Source organism: Jaculus jaculus, chromosome 6, assembly GCF_020740685.1.
Source record: "Jaculus jaculus isolate mJacJac1 chromosome 6, mJacJac1.mat.Y.cur, whole genome shotgun sequence".
Taxonomy (NCBI): domain Eukaryota; kingdom Metazoa; phylum Chordata; class Mammalia; order Rodentia; family Dipodidae; genus Jaculus; species Jaculus jaculus.
The window spans coordinates 1,241,979-1,261,087 of NC_059107.1; the positions used below are offsets into that span (position 1 = coordinate 1,241,979).

The following is a 19,109-nucleotide window of genomic DNA, read 5'->3' on the forward strand; positions in this document are numbered from 1 at the left end:
AATCATCTCTCATAAAGCCTAATGTGCAATAAAATGGGGACTATCTCTTATTTCTTGAATCTTGTATTAAAATGATCATGTAGATATTATGAGGCTTCTATTGGCTGTTTATTGCTTTGGTATCATTGTAAAGTTAAAAGCATTCAAGTTGAGTCATCATCCTCTGGGGACCATCTATGTGATTTCTATCCACTGTGTTCCAAATCTCACAAGTGTTCTCATTAGTGTAATATAACTTGTACATGCAGTGCCAAAGTTTTCAGTCCCATTGCTATAGGTAGAGCATAGCAGAATGGAAAGGCTAAGGAGCCCACAGGGAATTAGAACAGAGATTTACTGAGATGAGTGCTACAAGTCCTGACTAATTTTTATGTGGACATCATGATTCAGCTGTGTGTGACAGCCATGTAAGAAACCAAAATTCCAGGTCCGCAGATCTTCAGAATCCTATTTCAGGCCTTCTATGACTCTGTCTGATTATATAAGATCTGTGACTAAAACAGGCTCATTGGGAAGAAAAAAATGTGTAAATTTGAGTTTCCCACCTCTATGCTACCTCTGGGCTCTGGGCAACCATCTCAAATAGTATCACATGTTCTACCCTTCCAGGTTTGACAGACCTTCAGCCTAGAGTCCCAAATCTGCTACATTTTCTTACATCATGTGTAACAGTCCTCACTTGTGTATTAGAAGCACATGGGTCACAAGTATATGGAAAAATAGTTATTCACTATTATATTTTGCATATCTAATGAAACAACCAAGCTCAATAACTTTATAAAGAAAAAAGATTATGTGGCTAACAGTTCTAGAGGTCCTAGGATGCCTTCTTTCCTAGTAGTACTGATGTGGTATAGGACAAGGGACAAGGACAGTATGCAGTCACGTGTGTGCTGGTCTTTTTCTCCCTATAAAGCCACTGACAACTCAAGTGTGGAATTCTTCCCTGAGAACACTATTCCAAATCCCTTCAAATTGAAACTGCACAGTAGGATTCAGTTTCCCCCTCTTAAGATCTCCCAATGAGAATTAAATTTCAATGTGTGAGCCACTGGAGGACACACTCTATCCACCCCAAACCATGCCACTAATATATAGGCCCATTCCCACCAGACACTGCTGAGCTTCTTGGGGTATTCACAGTTGAAGTACATTAAGAAAATGAGGTTGCCAGGCATGGTGGTATGTGCCTTTAATTCCAGCACTTGGGAGGCAGAGGTAGGAGGATCACCATGAGTTTGAGCCACTCTGAGACTACATAGTCAATTCTAGGTCAGCCTGGGCTAGAGACAGTATCACAAAAAACAAAGCAAAACAAAAAGTAAATGAGGTTAAACAAATCCAAACAAACAAGGCCAAAACAATGGTACTGTCTTTATTGTCTTAAAATTGCATAGTACATTGATTGTGCACGCTTTTAAACAGAGCAGGGCAGTCCTCTTGAAGCTACCCTCTTGCATGGGTAGTTCAAGCTGCTTTACTATGAGTAGGGAGCAGGGAGCAAAGTGCTGCCTGGCTTCAATACAGCCACACTCTGGCCAAGCAGAAGTGGGAGAATGGCCAGAATTTGACCATCTGAGAAGAAAAATGCTGAAAGGAGTGAAGTTTTCAATGGGACTTAATAAGAGGTACAGGAAGATATTGGGGAGGGGGGAAATTCACTGATGTCAGAAGACAGAAGCAATGTCAAGAATTAAGGAAAGGAGAAAGAAGTCCAAGGGCCAATGCTTTGTGCCCAAATATGAGATGAATACACTCACCAGGAGTGAGCCCAGAGATGGAGCACTGAGAGATGAGATGCATAGTCTGGGCATTACTGCGGCTACAGAAAGCCACATACTAGAAAAATAACTTAAGAGCTATACAAATTATTATTATAAATAGTTTGTCTTAAAAACTAACTAGTGTTGATTAAAAACAGATTCACAGTTACTCTGAAAAAAGCGGTATATCTCTATTGCACAGTAGTGGGAAAGCCTGCTCTGATCCCCGTGTGTAAACATGATTCTTTCTCCTCCGGTGACTTCAGGACACAGAGAAGCAGTAGTTGCTATAAGCAAAAGCACTTGGGTACAAGGCACATCAAAGCTGTCAAGCTCTACTGGGAGCGTGGGACACATGGAATGCCCACGTTTTTCCCACATGGCATTCCCACAGTTGGGATAAATCTTCAATCAGGCTTAAGGAGACAATGGTCTCATCATCGTTTCTTCTCATTCTACAGTGACAGACTTGGCCAGATTTCTGGGGAAGTCAACCTAAAAGGAGATAAAGGAGTTGCTCAGGACCCCACCATTCTTAGCAACATGCTGTATCTTGATGACTCTTAGAATATTTGATCTCATGAGACAGGCATACCTGGTCACTTCCATGAACTACCTGGACACCTGCATCTTAGAAGTGGATTTCTGGGCTGGGGAGATAGCTCAGTGGTTAAAGATGCTTGCGTTCAAAGCCTGATAACCTGAGATTGATTCCCCAGTACCCATGGAAATCCAGGTGCACCAAGTGGCACTTGTGTCTGGAGTTTGTAGCAGTAGGTAGCCCTGTCATGCTTATTTGCTCTTTCTCTGCCTCTGTCAAATAAATAAAAAGGAAGTGGATTCCTTACTCCAGAAGCTTTGTTACTTCACTGTGTTTACATTATTCAATAAACATTCACTGTATACTTAGTACATCATTCAGTGTTAGGAATATTAAAAAGAATATGATTTGTATATTTAAAAGCAGGTGTCTCAGTAGATATTGTCAAAAAATTTACTTTTCAGTTGTTAAGCATTTTGAAGCACATCTGTAACCCCCACACTTGGGAGGCTGACATAAGTGGATTTGAGTTCAGGCCAGCTCTGCACAGCAAGTTCAAGGCCAGCAAGAGCCTATCTCAAAACACACAGATAATCAAATTAATTTTTCAGGGTGGGAGGTATAATTCAGTGGTAGAGTGCTTGCTTAGCATCTGCAAGGCATAGAATTTGACCACAAACACCTAAAAAAGTAATTAAAAATACTCACTTTTGGGGGAACATACATATAAGACTTGTTATTTTAGGTAGAGGTGGGGAAGGAAACATGATTGTGGATTGCTGATAAATTGGCTTCAGCTTTACAATGTTTTATTTCATTTATATGTGAAGATGAAACAAACATCACAAATGTTATCAGATGTCAAATTTTGAAGTATACATTCAAATTTGTTATATTTTCTTGTTATTTTACATATATTAAAAAACTTCTCAAAATAAAACTGTAATAAGACATCTATTTCTTTGCACAATGAATCATGTTCTTCCATATATGCTGGTGAGATAAAAAATTAGTTCTTTTCTGAAGCATACGTTGGCAATCTATGTTAGGAATCTGAAAACACTGAATCATTTCCTAGACAAAATACAAATTTTAAATGTGGAACAATTACGTACATACAATATGTTCATTGTATTGTTATTTATGAAGTGAAAACTGAAAATGGTTTAAATTGTAAGAAACTTGCTATGTAACTATTAAAATCATGTTATAAGATTGCAATGGAGGGCTGGAGAGATGGCTTAGCGGTTAAGGTGCTTGCCTGCAAAGCCTAATGACCCATGTTCTACTTTCCAGATCCCACGTAAGCCAGATGCACAAAGTAATGCAAGCGCAAGAGGTTGCACATGCGCACAAGATGGTGCATGCATCTGGAGTTTGACTGCAGTGGCTGGAGGCCTTGACACACAATTCTCCCTTTCTCACTCTCTTGCATTAAAAAAGGCCAATCTGTTGGGCTTGCCTAAAAAAAAATTAAGATTGTAAAATATTATGCAATGATTAAATGTTGCAAGCAAGAAGTTTGTATGGGTATGAAAAATACTTGTTAATATAAAGAAGCAGCAAAACATTAACTGCGGTATAATATTGGAAAAATTAAGCATTTGTTTTTCTCTTTTTGTGCTTTGAGACATTATGCAATGTAGGTTTTCTCAAACTTGCAGTCCTCTTGCTTCAGCATCCTAAGTGCTGGGATAACAGGTGTGTAAAACACCTGGATTGAAAAATGTTTTCAAAAACTCACATTTCCAGAAAAAAGACTGGAATACAACTTTAAATTTCTTATTAGCACAACTTCTACTTGATGAGAGAATGGTGTATCTTTTGTAGCTCTCAGGGATATAAGCTACCTTAAAAAGAAAATTACTTTATGAGTATTTACTCCAAATAAGTATTTAAAAAATAAAAATAAACATTGTCATTTCATATCATATAAGTGGACTGAAATAACACTCTGTACATCATAAACGTCATAAGCAATAAATATAAGAAGGGAACTGTGGGGTTCTGTTATTTCTCTGTGCTATGTTACTGCAGCTTTTAGACTTACGTCATAGCCTCGGAGAACGGCCAGGTGGAACGACAGAAGCTGAAGTGGAATCACACTCAGGATGCCCTGAAGGCAGTCCACTGTGTGGGGCAGCTCGATGGTTTTATATGCAAACTTGGAACTTTCAGTGTCATCTCTGGAGCACAGTATAATTGGGCGACCCTAAAGCAGGGAAATACACTAGTAAAATACATCATCTCTGAAAGAAGCAAGACCTTGCACACAGCAGTTTCTGGAATCTTCTGTAACCAGCATTACAGATTAGTAATACTAATCTTATGACTTTTCTATGATTACAGATGAGGTCACATGTATGATGCACGTAAAGGACAGTGGGTGATGTTTCCTGGTATATTTCCTCCCCTTCCCAATAAAGAGACTGTCACCTTGCCCCATCACTCAGTACTCCTTTTCAAGAGTGGTTTCACAGTGCCTTGCAAAGGCCCAGGCAGACCTACTCCTAATTTCATTGGGGTTCATAAATCTAGTCATGGAAAACACTAGCAAATCTGACCAAAAGAAAGAGAGAAGAGACACAAATTAATAAAATCAGAGATGAAAAAGGTAACATCACAACAGATGCCAGAGAAATTCAAAAAATCATAGGGACATACTATAAAAGCATATACTCTACAAAGTATGAAAATTTGAAAGAAATGGATGATTTCCTTGATTTATATGACCTACCTAAATTAAATCAAGATGAGATTAATCACTTAAATAGACCTATAACAAGCATGGAGATCCGAACAGTTATCAATAATCTCCCAACTAAAAAAAGCTCAGGCCCAGATGGATTCACTGCTGAATTTTACCAAACCTTCAAGGAAGAGCTAACACCATTGTTTCTTAACCTTTTCCAGGAAATAGAAAAAGAAGGAATTCTACCAAACTCCTTCTATGAAGCCAGCATCACCCTGATACCAAAACTAGACAAAGATAGAACAAAAAAAGAAAATTACAGACCAATCTCCCTCATGAACATAGATGCAAAAATTCTCAACAAAATATTGGCAAACAGAATACAAGAATATATCAAAAAGATCATTCACCCTGACCAAGTAGGCTTTATCCCAGACATGCAGGGATGGTTCAATATACACAAATCTATAAATGTAATACATCATATAAGTGGGTTGAAGGACAAAAATCACATGATCATCTCATTAGACGCAGAGAAAGCGTTTGACAAAATCTAACATCCCTTCATGATAAAAGTCCTACAGAGACTGGGAATAGAAGGAACATATCTCAATATAATAAAGGCTATTTATGACAAGCCTACAGCCAACATATTACTAAATGGGGGAAAACTGGAAGCTTTTCCACTAAAATCAGGAACAAGACAAGGGTGTCTACTGTCCCCACTTTTATTTAATATAGTTTTGGAAGTCTCAGCCATAGCAATAAGGCAAGAGACACACATAAAAGGGATACAAATTGCAAAGGAAGAGATCAAGTTATCATTATTTGCAGATGACATGATTCTATACATAAAGGACCCTAAAGACTCTACCAGCAAACTGTTAGAGCTGATCAAAACCTATAGCCATGTAGCAGGATACAAAATACAGAAATCAGTAGCCTTCCTATATGCTAACAACAAACACACAGAGGATGAAATAAGCGAATCACTCCCATTCACAATTGCATCAAAAAAAAAAAAAAAGTACCTTGGAATAAACCTAACCAAGGAAGTAAAGAATCTCTACAATGAGAACTTTAAAACACTCAAGCGAGAAATTGCAGAAGACACTAGAAAGTGGAGAAACATCCCTTGTTCCTGGATTGGAAGAATCAATATTGTGAAAATGGCAATCTTACCAAAAGCAATCTACACATTTAATGCAATCCCCATCAAAATTCCAAAAGCGGTCTTCATGGAAATAGAAAAAACAATCCAAAAATTCATTTGGAATCACAAAAAACCTAGATTATCTAAAATAATACTGAGCAACAAAAATGAGGCTGGTGGTATCACCATACCTGATTTCAACCTGTACTACAAAGCCATAGTAACAAAAACAGTGTGGTACTGGCACAAAAGCAGACATGTAGATCAGTGGAACAGAATAGAGGACCCAGATGTAAGTCCAGGTAGCTATAGCCACCTGATATTCGATAAAAGTGCCAAAAATACTCATTGGAGAAAAGACAGCCTCTTCAGTAAATGGTGTTGGGAAAACTGGATATATATCTGCAGAAGGATGAAAATAGATTCTTCTCTCTCACCGTGCACAAGAATTAAGTCCAAATGGATTAAAGACCTTAACATCAGACGTGAAACTCTGAAACTGCTAGAGGAAAAAGTAGGGGAAACCCTTCAACATATTGGTCTTGGCAAAGACTTTCTGAATACAACCCCAATTGCTCAGGCAATAAAACCACAGATTAATCACTGGGAACTCATGAAATTACAAAGATTTTGCACTGCAAAGGACACAGTGAAAAAAGCAAAGAGGCAACCTACAGAATGGGAAAAAAATCTTTGCCAGTATATATCTGATAGAGGATTAATATCTGGGATATACAATGAATTCAGAGAGTTAAATAAGGAATCAAATATGCCAATCAAAAAATGGGCTATGGAGCTAAATAGAGCATTGTCAAAGGAAGAAATACGAATGGCATATAAGCATCTAAAAAGATGTTCTACATCAGTAGTCATCAGGGAAATGCAGATTAAAACTACATTGAGATTCCATCTCACTCCTGTCAGATTGGCAACCATCATGAAAACACATGATCATAAATGCTGGCAGGGATGTGGAAAAGAGGAACCCTTCTACACTGCTGGTGGGAATGCAATCTGGTCCAGCCATTGTGAAAATCAGTGTGGAGGTTCCTAAAACAGCTAAAGATTGATATTCCATATGACCCAGCTATAGCACTCCTAGGCATATATCTTAAGGACTCATCTCATTTTCTTAGAAGTACATGCTCAACCATGTTTATTGCTGCTCAATTTATAATAGCTGGGAAATGGAACCAGCCTAGATGTCCCTCAACTGATGAGTGGATAATGAAGATGTTGCACATTTATACAATGGAGTTCTACTCAGCGGTAAAGAAAAATGAAGTTATGAAATTTTCAGAAAAATGGATGGATCTGGAAAGGATTATACTAAGTGAGGTAACCCAGGCCCAGAAAGCCAAGTACCACATGTTCTCCCTCATATGTGGATCTTAGCTACAGATGATTGGGCTTCTGCGTGAAAATGAAAATACTTAGTAGCAGAGGCCAGTAAGTTAAAAAGGAGATATAAAGGGAAGAGAAAGGAAGGGAGGAGGGTACTTAATAGGTTGGTATAGTATATGTAAGTACAATGATTGAGATGGGGAGGTAATATGATGAAGAATGGAATTTCAAAGGGGAAAATGCGGGGGGAGGAGGTATTACCATGGGATATTTTTTATAATTATGGAAAATGTTAATAAAAATTGTGAAAATAAAATAAAATAAAATAAAATGGAAAAAACACAATCATAAATAAAAATGAATTTTAGGTAAATTCCACAGGGACAATGAAATAGGGTGATGTGACGGAGAGATATTGGTGATGTTTGGGAAGACCTCTCAAAGAAGACTTGGACTGGGACTCTCAGATAGCTGGAAGAGCTAAGGTAAAAGCCCGAGAGGCAGAAATGAAATTGGTATGAGTGGGAGTCAGAAGGAAAGATGGAGTGGTGGGTTGGGAGGAAGGAGTCAGATAATGCAGTGTTAGGGCTCACTGTAGTTTGATTGCATGTTGCAGGAGGGTTTAAAGCCAGAAATGACACAATTGTGTTTTATACCATCTCTTTGCACTGTGAGTGATTACACATGTGACAGCAGGTGGCTTCAGCACCTTGGATTCCACCTTCCTGTAACCTCATGATCCTCCTAAGATGAATCTGAGGGGCTCTGGCCTACCCTGGGGAAGCTGTTGTACAGCAGAGTCTGGCTGGTTGATTCTGGAGAGGGATCCCATAACCCTCTGGACTACCTGGAGTGATCACAAGTGTCACTGCATATAGTGGATCCCTTGGACTACACCCAAGTTTATGTTAACAAAGTGACTTGTGACAGTTTCAGAATGAAGGCTAACCATGAAGAAAGATCTACCATATGACTACAGGGTCAGGTCTGTGAGTCACCAAAGATGGAAGGTGGACTAGAAATCAAGTTCAATCACATGGTCATTGGTGTAATCCATCATGCATACTTGAAATCCCAAGAAAAAGCCTGAAGTGAGAAGCTCAGAGGTGTTCCCTGGTGACACATACTGAGGTATCATGAGGGGGACTCATCCTGAGGATGTTGGGGACCCTATTCTTTGGAGCTGGTCCTGATCTGAATCCTTTATAATGACATTATAAGAATAATTATAGGGCTGGAGAGATGGCTTAGTGGTTAAGGAGCTTGCCTGCGAAGCCTAAGAATGCATGTTTGACTCTCCAGGTCCCATATAACCAGATCACAGTGACATAAGCATGCAACGTTGCACATGTGCACAAGGGGATGCACATGTCTGGAGTTCATTGGCAGCAGCTGAAAGGCCCTGCCAGGCCCATTCTCTCTCATTCTCTCTCTCTCTACCTCTTTCTCCCTGTCTCTCTCTCTCTCAATCTCAAAAAAAAAAAAAAAAAAAAAAAAAGGTAAGTATAGCTCATTCCTGGTTTGATGAGTTCTAGAGAATTACTAAACTTAAGGAAGTCCGGGAGCTTCCAAATTTGCAGCCAATCAGTCAGGGGTGTGGGTACCTATAAAACTCCAAGTATGGTGTTAGAAGTGAAATGAAGGCAGCACCCAGGGGAGAAAGGCAACGCCCATGCCCTTGACCTGTGAAGTCTGACTTAACTCTACAAAGTTGCTAACAGAATTGCATTGCAGCATCCCTGAAGAAAACCAGGGCCTTGCACTAGAAGGGCCCCCTCTGGTCTTCAGGCCTAGGATTCAGGGCATTTTGGCAAGCCTGGTCACTGGACCTCACTAAGGAGTTGTTATAGGCTATGGCCACAGGATGGCTGGTTCCTTGCTGGATTTATGTGCTATCCCCAAAGGGGCCTGGGAACAGAGTGTGTCCATATCCTCTCATAGCAGCATGCCCTGTAGCTGGTGCTGGTAGGGTGGTGAGGTGATTGATATGGGAGTAGGGGAGAAGGGGGCTCCTGGTCCCAAGAAGAACCCTTACCTGGCGAGCTGTGACCTGCTGCAGGGCATTCTGGCATTTGGCAAAGCAAGGGTCTTTCATGATGACCATGATGACTGGCATCTGCTTGTCGATGAGGGCCAGGGGCCCATGTTTCAGCTCCCCAGCCAGGATGCCTTCTGAATGCATGTAAGTTATCTCTTTAATTTTCTGTGGAAACATACGGTGGGGCCAGTGTCGTATTGGGCAGACAGGGAGATGCAGCAGATGAGATGGAGGAGTAGAGGGGTCTGGGAAGAGGGATTATTCTAGAGGGTAAGAGCTTAGGGTTGCAAGGAGGATGGATGGGCACATAGCAGCAAGGGCAAGCCTAAGGTCAGGGGAGAAGTGTAGCTGCTGTCCAGGGCATGCACAAAACCCATTTGGCAGTCTTGTGTCCCTCAGGACAACCCCCAGGCAGGACAGCACATTTCTCTTCAGTTTCCTGCACAGCCTCTAGCTAGCTTTCTCTTCTTGCTTAACCAGCTATGTAGCTTCTCCATGGTAGTATTTATAATGGAAACATTGTGTTCTGTTTGGATATGCCTTAATTTCATTAGCCGATTAATCATTCCCCCAATTTTAGACCCTTAATCACTTCTATCAAGTTGCTTTAACTGACCTATCTAACAAATCCCTTGGTCTATTATTTGAACTTTTGCTTATATTCATATAGCTCCATTTTTGCTCAGTTATCATTAAGTCCACACATTGATTATACTATTAAAGAAAACATCTCTCCATACATCTAGAATGAGATTATTTGGGTCAGGGAAACATTGCCTGGAGACCACAGACAGCTGGAGTGCTGGCCTCCAAGTGACCACACAGAGGCCATTGACTTGTGCCAGCAGCTGCTAAACACTTCTTTCTCTCCCCAAAGACTAACTGGGAGATACAGTTGAATGTGCATCTTTCACCAGTATACATAGCCACTACAGCTGACATCCTGCCAAGCAGCAGAACTATCAGGGACCCACCCACACAGGCCTTGCCTATTCTGTGCCTCTAAGAAACAGAGATATCAGGCTCTCACCTCCTCAGGCAGGAATCAGAATCATGTGAGTGACCTGAGTTCCAGCACTAGGGATTGACTAATGTATTGTGACATACACATTTGGCCTTTATTCCTTTTCTTGACATAAAATTCCTTAAATCCTTAGAATGTTCAAAGGGATGGAGTGATGCTGGGAACTCCTAGGTAGCTTCAGGATGGGGCTCTGATCACTTGGTAGACCAAGAGGAGGAGAGCATTGGAACTCCCTAAGAAGAAATACCTGCCTTACCCTTCTCCATCCACAGGTTGAGAGCCAGTGCTCAGTGCAGGCTCAGGGCCAGTGGGTCTGCAAGCCCTTCCTCCCCTGTGCTCCATGCCCTGGCCTCCTTCTTACTGGCCTCTTACAGCGTCTTGCTGACCCAGAGGCTCCACAGTGAGCTGCTGGAGGAGGCGGCGGCAGAGAGGGACTCACCAAGGCTCCTTCCAGGCATGTGGCATAGTTATAGCCCCGTCCCATAACCAGGAGTGACCTCTGTGTGTAGAGCTCAAGGGCCAGGTCATGGATCTTCTCATCGAGCAACAATACTTCTTTGATCAGCTCTAAGCCATGCACAGAAAGGAGGGGGGAAAAGCCAGTCACCATGACTTCAAAAGAATATTTATAAGGAAAAGTACGGACTACAGCCAAGATTTTGAAGTTCTTATCATTAAGGACACTTTGATTCCTGGCATTAGCTTAGAAGGGCTTTAAACTTAAATTTGGGAAATAACCTGGGCTACTGGCTAGATATTTGTTGGGATGGCAATTCCCCTGTGTGTGAATGTGTTTTTAAACACCTAGAAGGAAGGTAGAAAACTGTTATTTCTAGCTCTATTGTACAGAAAGGTAACTGAAGCTCAGAGAGATAAAATGCTGTGGCCAGATACACATTAACTTCAAATGAACTCCCTAGCTCTCTACCACAGGCTGGGTCTCAACACAAAGCCAGTGTAAATTAGATCCACAATGGTCAAACTATCTGGTTCCAGGACTCCTTTATACTCTTAAAAATTACTGTTAATCCTCAAGAGCATTTGTTTTTGTATGTCATATCTTTCAATATTTACTAGATTAGGAAAAAATGGTAATTAAAAACTTCAAAAATTTGTTAACTCATTTGAAAATGGTATTCATAAATTCATAATGTTTCTGTATTTTCTGGAAAAATGTGTGAGAAAATGGCACTGTCTAACATTTTAATGTATGTTTTTGGTGTTTAATAAAATAGTTGATTCTTGGGGCTGGAGAGATGGCTTAGTGGTTAAGCGCTTGCCTGTGAAGCCTAAGGACGCTGGTTTGAGGCTGGATTCCCCAGGACCCACGTTAGCCAGATGCACAAGGGGGCACACATGTCTGGAGTTCATTTGCAGGGGCTGGAGGCCCTGGCATGCCCATTCTATCTCTATCTCTATCTGCCTGTCGGTCTCAAAGAAATAAATAAAAATGAATAAAAAAAAAAAAAAAAAAAAAAAGAATGATTGTTCCCACCTCGGAAACCCATCATAAGGACTGGAAGTCGGTGACATAACAACTGGAATGTGGAGATAAATCTGTAGCAGTGACTTAAAAAAAAAGTTGATTCTTGAATCCTTCTGCAGTCAATCCACTATAATTTTATTTATTTATTTTTTGGTTAAAGTATAGGGCATGGCAGATGGTGCATACCTTTAATCCCAGGGCTCAGGAGGAAGAGGTAGGAGGAATGATGTGAGTTTGAGGCCAACCTGGGACTACACAGTAAATTCCAGGTCACTCTGGGTTAGAATAAGACCCTACCTTGAGAAACCAATCAACCAAACAAACAAACAAAAAGAACAGGGATGAAACCTGGCCTTACAGAGATTTATAGTTAGAAAATGGAGAAGTAAATTACTTTCAAATAATTAAAGATCTTCTTTGATACTATATCAAATAGGAGAAGCAACAGCTTCTTCAAATAGAAGTTATAAACAGGGAATCTGAAACATTGACAAAGTTTTGTTGCATTAAATATTTCAGCATGTTTTGCACTTTTAATGGCTCTTTTGTCCTTGCATAAATTTGTTACAAACATAGGCCTCAAAGCTATGCAAGTCTTCTAAAAGTGGGAACATTTTGTTACAAAATACACTTTAAAATTCACATTTGTTAAAATCATTACTATCTTAGTAGAAAAGTCTTTGAATTTAAGGAAGTAGACAAATTTTCCAAAATTTCAAGTTTTTATGGAAAGTTTGGCTTTTATTATTGGCAACAAGTACTATGGTTTGTTTCTCTTGAAGAGTCAGACTAACTTGGTTCATTTTTGAGTAAATGTCTACCACTAAGTAATGATTAAGTTTGCTTCTTAGAGGCTGAGGCAGTCCAGGGAAGAGGGAGCAGGGTGAGGTCAAAGGCAAGAGGCTCAGTGTGGAGGGCTCCAGGGTCTGCTAAGGAGTTTGGATTTTAACCTAGGACCTGCAGAATCTGGTGTGAGGGTGTGGTTTATTATTGAGTAGAAAGCTATAGGACACTGGAGGCCAAGAAGTAGAGTGACCAAGAATAGTCACTGGATTTGAAAATACATCAAGGTTGAGTTCTAGAACTTACCAGGTAATGATTTCAGGCCCCGAATGATCTCTTGTCTCCTGCTTTGTAGAGAAATTCGGTCTTCAGACATCATCAAGCCGAACATTACCAGAGAGATGAACTGACTGGTATAAGCCTGTGGCCAAAGAAGAGGGTCCACAAAGACTTGAAACAACTGTCTCAGAGGTGTTATGAAAGCTAAGAGCAACATGGACAAAGGCAGAGAAAATAATGTAATAATGAAATGGAGAGAGAGAGAGAAGGGAGCCAGCCAGATGGAACTGTCAGGAGGGCAAATAACTGAGCACCCTTATGGCCTGGCCTCCCTCAGTCAGTCCATGCACCCTGCCAGGCTCTCCCCAGAGGAGCACAAGTACCATCTACCTTGGTGCTGGCTACGCCGATCTCTGGTCCTGCATTGATGTGGACTCCACAGTCGGTCTCACGGGAGATGGAGCTGCCCACAGTGTTGGTGACACCCACAGTCAGTGCTCCCCGGTCCTTACAGTAGCGCAGAGCCAAGAGAGTGTCTGCAGTCTCTCCTGCCACACAGGGACGCCGTCACTGAGCTGCCGGAAGCGTAGGGTTCCGCCAGCTTCCACCTTCTTTCCCTCCCTTTTCCTACTTTTTCATATTCTACCCAGCCTCCTCCATAGAAATCTGAGCTCAACACTCAGCAGGCCAGCCTACACAAAAGAAAACACAGGCTTGGCATTTTTTTCCTGTTGTTTTATTGTTGCTATTTATGTGGCGTGCACTTTTTATCCATGGTTTCATTGAACCCTCAAGACAATTTTATGCAGGCGACTCTCTTCGTTTCCCCTTAGGTGACTACTGAGACTGGTGCACTCATTATCTCTTCCAGACCATGTGGCTGGCTCTTCTAGGGCTCTAGGCTGTCTTAGTCAGAATGACAAAAAATGAATTAAAATTTTTTTGTGTTTATTTTTATTTATTTATTTGAGAGTGACAGACATAGAGAGAAAGAGGCAGATAGAGAGAGAGAAGAGAGTGGGTGTGCCAGGGCCTCCAGCCACTGCAAACGAACTCCAGATGCGTGAGCCCCCTTGTGCATCTGGCTAACGTGGGTCCTGGGGAATCCAGCCTCGAACCAGTGTCCTTAGGCTTCACAGGCAAGCACTTAACCGCTAAGCTATTTCTCCAGCCTGACAAAAAACAAATTTTAACAGACTCAACATTTAAAAAGCAAGAATGGGACTGGAGAGATGGCTTAGTGGCTAAGGCTCTTGCCTGTGAAGCCTAAGAACTCACGTTCAACTCTCCAGGTCCCACATAAGCCAGACCTACAGAGACACAGGGGGCACACGCATCTGGAGTTCAACTATGGTGGCTGGATGCCTCGGCACGTCAATGCTCTCTCTCAAAAAAGTAAGAATGTTCCTATAGTGTTTTTTAAATAGAACTAGTTTGAAAGACTTTTTCCAATGTGGGCTCAAATGGTTTTTCTAATATGGTTACTTAAACAGGCTTATGCACTAAACTAGCACAAACTCCTACTCGTTAATTTTAAAGAACTCAAAACTAAATATGAGCCAGACCATAGAATCTAAGCCACTGAGTCCCTGAACCTCTGGGTGGTTTGATCCACATGTCCCTGTTCTTGGTTGTGTTTATCTTAATTTTTCTGCATGGTGCAAACGAGTGTTACCAAGTGTTCTCAGATGGCCTAGTTGCACTCTCCCTTTTCTCTTTAGACTTGTGGGCATAGTGTACATGGCCCTAAGTCAGCACCACTCGGGGAAGATTGCACTAGTGCATCAGCACTGCTTCGGTAGTTTGGGGCTCTGAAAGTCTCAGTAAAGAGCAGAAGTCTTCTGCATGAAGACTAAGGGGCTGCCACTGTACTGCTTTCACATGAGATCTGCTTTTCTGCTACTGGTACGATCAACCCAAAGATCTCAATGTTAGCTCCTGGTTAACAAGGCAGTGTATTACTCTTTCTTAGCTTGCCATGGCATTAAAAATCAAAAATGGAAGTATATTAACATCCCCGGTAGGATTAGAGCATCACTGTCAATTAACTAATCATTTTTTATCACATTCTGAAGTATTTATGCACATGATGTTTGGGATTGGCTTCCAAATATCCTGGAGTAAAGGGGAGGTGAATACAAACATGAATGACCCTAGGGTTGGCAATATCAGAACCTAGATGATTTATTATATAAATGTATCCACTTTTATAAATGTTTAGAATTCTCCATAAATAAAACATTGTCAAAATCTTCCTAAAGCTCCACAAAACTCTGAAGACATGGCTATGGATCACCTACCTGACTCAGAGCACATGCCTAACCTGGTGTTAGGGTGGAACCTAGCTAGGCAGGGCTCCCTCAACTAGAGGAAGCCAGCTTTCCTTAGCCAGAGCCCTGCCAGATCATGTAGACACTGCACACAGCAGGCCCCTGGGATTAAGTGCAGTCCACACTGACTACAAAGACATGACTCTAGCAGAGTTCTGAGGGGACTTTTTTCTTCCCTAAATTAAACCCAGAAAAATTTATGAGCATCTTGGCAAATGGTTCTTGGAAGCGCTGGATGAAGGGAGACCAAGAAAGACCAGTGGATGTGGTTTGCAGCCCATTTTCAGCTCTCCCCACAAATGGTGACAGCAACTGACAGGTTCACAGGGAATTAACCAGAAAAAGGAGGGAGAGTGTGGTGTGGTGTGGTGCAGACAGGAAAGCCTGGGGATGAACGAGTACAAATTGGCCATCGTGCCTATATCTCTTACCTGATTGGCTTATGAAGAAGCAAACATCATCCCTGAACACAGGTGTGTTCCTGTCCAGAAAATCACTGGCAAGTTCAACCATCACAGGTAACTCAGTCAGTTCCTCCAAAACTTGCCGTGTCTGAAGACAAATGCATGCATATTAAGGTAAGTTATGGGCCCTGCAGGGACTAAGGGCAGCTGGGCTTCTGAGAACAGTTTGTAACATGACACCTCAGTGTCCAGGTAGAATGTGAACTTTGGTCACTCACTGGCCACCTTGCAGGAGGAAGAGCCCATTACCATTTCTCAAGCTGGCTCATGGAAATAAGTACAAAGGCTTTGCTGAATTCAGAGGCCAATGCATGATAACACTGGAGCCCAGTGTCTCATCCTCAACTGCTGCTAGTTTCCTCCACTGTCAAAGGTCCAGTGTGTTGTACTTACAGCCACAGCAGCATGGTAGCTGGTTCCACAGCCAATGACGATAAGCCTTCGGCATCGTCGAATCTCCTTCAGATGGTCCTTCAAGCCACCCAGAAGCACTGTAGAACACATGGCAGGGTATTAATGTCGACTCTACACATGACTGTATTCAGTGGCACAGCCATAGACTGGGGCTTTTCATTGAGTACTGTGATTACCTGTGTTGGTCTCAAAATTCACTCGACCTCTCATTGTATTGAAAACAGATTCTGGCTGTTCGAAGATCTCCTTCTGCATAAATGCACTGAAGTTACCTGGTCATATGAACATTGAGGAGAGTCTATTTTAATTGTCTTTCCACATAACTTTGAACCAGAAAAAACCCTGATTAAAGGCCTAACTACTGTTGCATCATGAGTTTTAAAAAAATATTTTATTTATTTGAGAGACAGAAAGAGGCAGACAGAAAGAGAAAGAGAGAGAATGGGCATGCCAGGGCCTTCAGCCTTTGCAGACGAACTCCAGATGCATGTGCCATCTTGTGCATCTGGCTTATGTGGGTCCTGGAGATTTGAGCCTGGTTCCTTTGGCTTTGCAGGCAAGTGTCTTAACCACTAAGCCATTTCTCCAGCCCGCATCATGACTTTTTACTATGTCATCATGCCATAGTGATACCTGTAAAGCACACCACAGGTTCCAGAGGGCAATGCAAGCATTGTCCTGCCTGATGAGAATGAGTCAGAAGGAAGTTGATCAGATCGAATGAACATCTCTCATTTACATATTAGATGCTATAACTTTGGGTCTTTCAGATGGGCTTTGCCTGGGGCATGTAAGAAACAAATAACATGACTGGTTCCTCTTTAGCAAGGCCAGGTTTAAGTGAAGTGCTTTACTTCCAAAAGGCTACCTACTTAGGGAAGTACAAATTAAGAAAGACCAAAGAAATAAGTAATTTTCTTTTCAATAAAACCCTCCTAGCTTCTATACTGGAGACAATATTTTCCAGTAGCACATGCATTTTCAGAGCTCAGGTTTGAATGGGATGAAGGGATGGTGTCAGAGATGATCTGACTGAAGGGCCTTCAGGCCTCAAATTGAATGACATGACCTGTGGTGTTCTATCTTGTCTGCACTTACACAAAGTGTCATGAAACAAAGCAAGTGAAGAGGTGGCTTGTATGGGTGAAAGGGTCACGACACGTAAAGGGTCAGAGAAGGGTTCTCTTAGGGGTGTTGTTTTAGAGAGTGGTCAAAAGGAGCCAGACAATGATTACAACAGTAAATGCAAGGACCTCAGATTGGCAAGGAATAGATCTGTCTAAATAATAGTGAGGTAGCCTGGCACTGGGCAGGTGGGGAATAACAGGTAAAAGGCTAGATGTGGTGGAGCCAGAGTTTTTCTGGGAAGAGCTTCTGGGATGCATAGTTTTTTAAAAAAAATTTTATTTATTTATTTGTGTGAGAAAGAGAGAGATAAAGAGGCTGATAGAGAAATAAGATGGGTGTGCCAGGGCCTACAGCCACTGCAAACAAACTCCAGATGCATGTGCCACCTTGTGTATCTGGCTTACATGTGTCCTGGGGAATTGAACCTTTGTCCTTTGGCTTTGCAGGCAAGTGCCTTAACTGCTAAGCCATCTCTCCAGCCCAGCCCTAGTTTGACTTTTATCCCATTGGTGGGTATTTATTGGAGGGGCTTTAAGCAAGCAGGACGAGAGCAAGGTCTGACTCAGGTTCCTGAAATGGCAGTTGGGCTGCCCCAGAGTGGAGCCTGTTGAGGCACACGTGTATGCAGAGTAGCAGGGCCTGGCGGGAGAGCTTGTAATCCGGCATTTGGGAAGGCCAAGGCAGAAGGACCATGAATTCAAGGCCAGTCAGGGATGCATAGTGAGATCCTGTCACAAAAACAAATGATCAACCAAAAGGAACAAAACAAAATGACCATCTATAATGAAAGTGGGGAGTCACTTAACAAGGTTCTACTTGTTAAGAGAAAGTGGTCCCCTACCTTCATTACTGCAGACTTCCAGCTTAGAGGATAAAATGATGGCTGGAGCAGAGGAATATATCCCAGGCAGTCAGGTGGCAGACTGGTATCATGTCAAGTAGATTCTGGATATAGACAAAGGTCCTCCTGGTGCTATACCAGGTTCTCCACAGACTCTCAGTCATGAAAGCCACAGGCCACCTGTAGTCTGCCACAGTAGCCACAGAGAGTAAGAGGGCTGTGGCCTGCACCCAGGGAGGGGGCCAGAGAGCATCAGAAACTGCTGCTCCCCAATCCTACATGGACACCTGCACCTGAGGCTGCTGTACAGGACTTGCCAAGTACACCTGCCTTTCATGATTTGCTGCAATTCCATCTGCAAGGTCTGGATGGCTCGAGAGGGGTCATCACTCGCTGAGCGCTTGATTCGGTGAATGGAGAGTTTCCCATCAGCCACTGCAGCAATGTCATCGTCTTCCAGGAAGATGACCCTGTTAGTGTGCTCTATGATAGCACTGGAAGGAAGAGGGAAACAGACATCACAAGCGTTTCCCTGCCTTGGAAAGTTACAAATCACTGTTTCCTGGGATGAGATCTCTATCAATGACATCTGAGGAATGACAGTGACTTGGCAGGAAAAAATATGGATTTAAAGGCCAATCTTCCCTCTATTCTTCACATCTCGATCCCTGCCCACAATTATTTTTAATCAAGTATTGTAGAATGTACGGAAATATATCTACATTTCTAAAAGATAAGACTATTTTAACCCACTACAATATCAACATCATATCTAAAATTAATCATTCTTTCTTTGTACTATCAGCCATCTAATGTGTTCAAATTTGCC

At 41.8% G+C, this 19,109-nt stretch overlaps 1 protein-coding gene across 1 annotated transcript in view; it reads right to left on the minus strand.

Annotated features, from left to right (window-relative positions):
* Window positions 1-1,359: 1,359 nt before the first annotated feature.
* Window positions 1,360-19,109, minus strand: part of Gfpt2 (glutamine-fructose-6-phosphate transaminase 2) — a 52,485-nt gene continuing 34,735 nt past the window's right edge. The window contains exons 10-19 of the mRNA XM_004666604.2: window positions 18,611-18,774; window positions 16,488-16,583; window positions 16,291-16,388; window positions 15,865-15,985; window positions 13,494-13,651; window positions 13,131-13,245; window positions 10,995-11,122; window positions 9,529-9,696; window positions 4,355-4,516; window positions 1,360-2,258 (exon numbers count right to left, since the gene is read on the minus strand). Coding sequence (XP_004666661.2) covers window positions 2,214-2,258; window positions 4,355-4,516; window positions 9,529-9,696; window positions 10,995-11,122; window positions 13,131-13,245; window positions 13,494-13,651; window positions 15,865-15,985; window positions 16,291-16,388; window positions 16,488-16,583; window positions 18,611-18,774 — 1,255 coding nt within the window. The 3' untranslated portion in view covers window positions 1,360-2,213. The remainder of the gene's footprint in view (window positions 2,259-4,354; window positions 4,517-9,528; window positions 9,697-10,994; window positions 11,123-13,130; window positions 13,246-13,493; window positions 13,652-15,864; window positions 15,986-16,290; window positions 16,389-16,487; window positions 16,584-18,610; window positions 18,775-19,109) is intronic.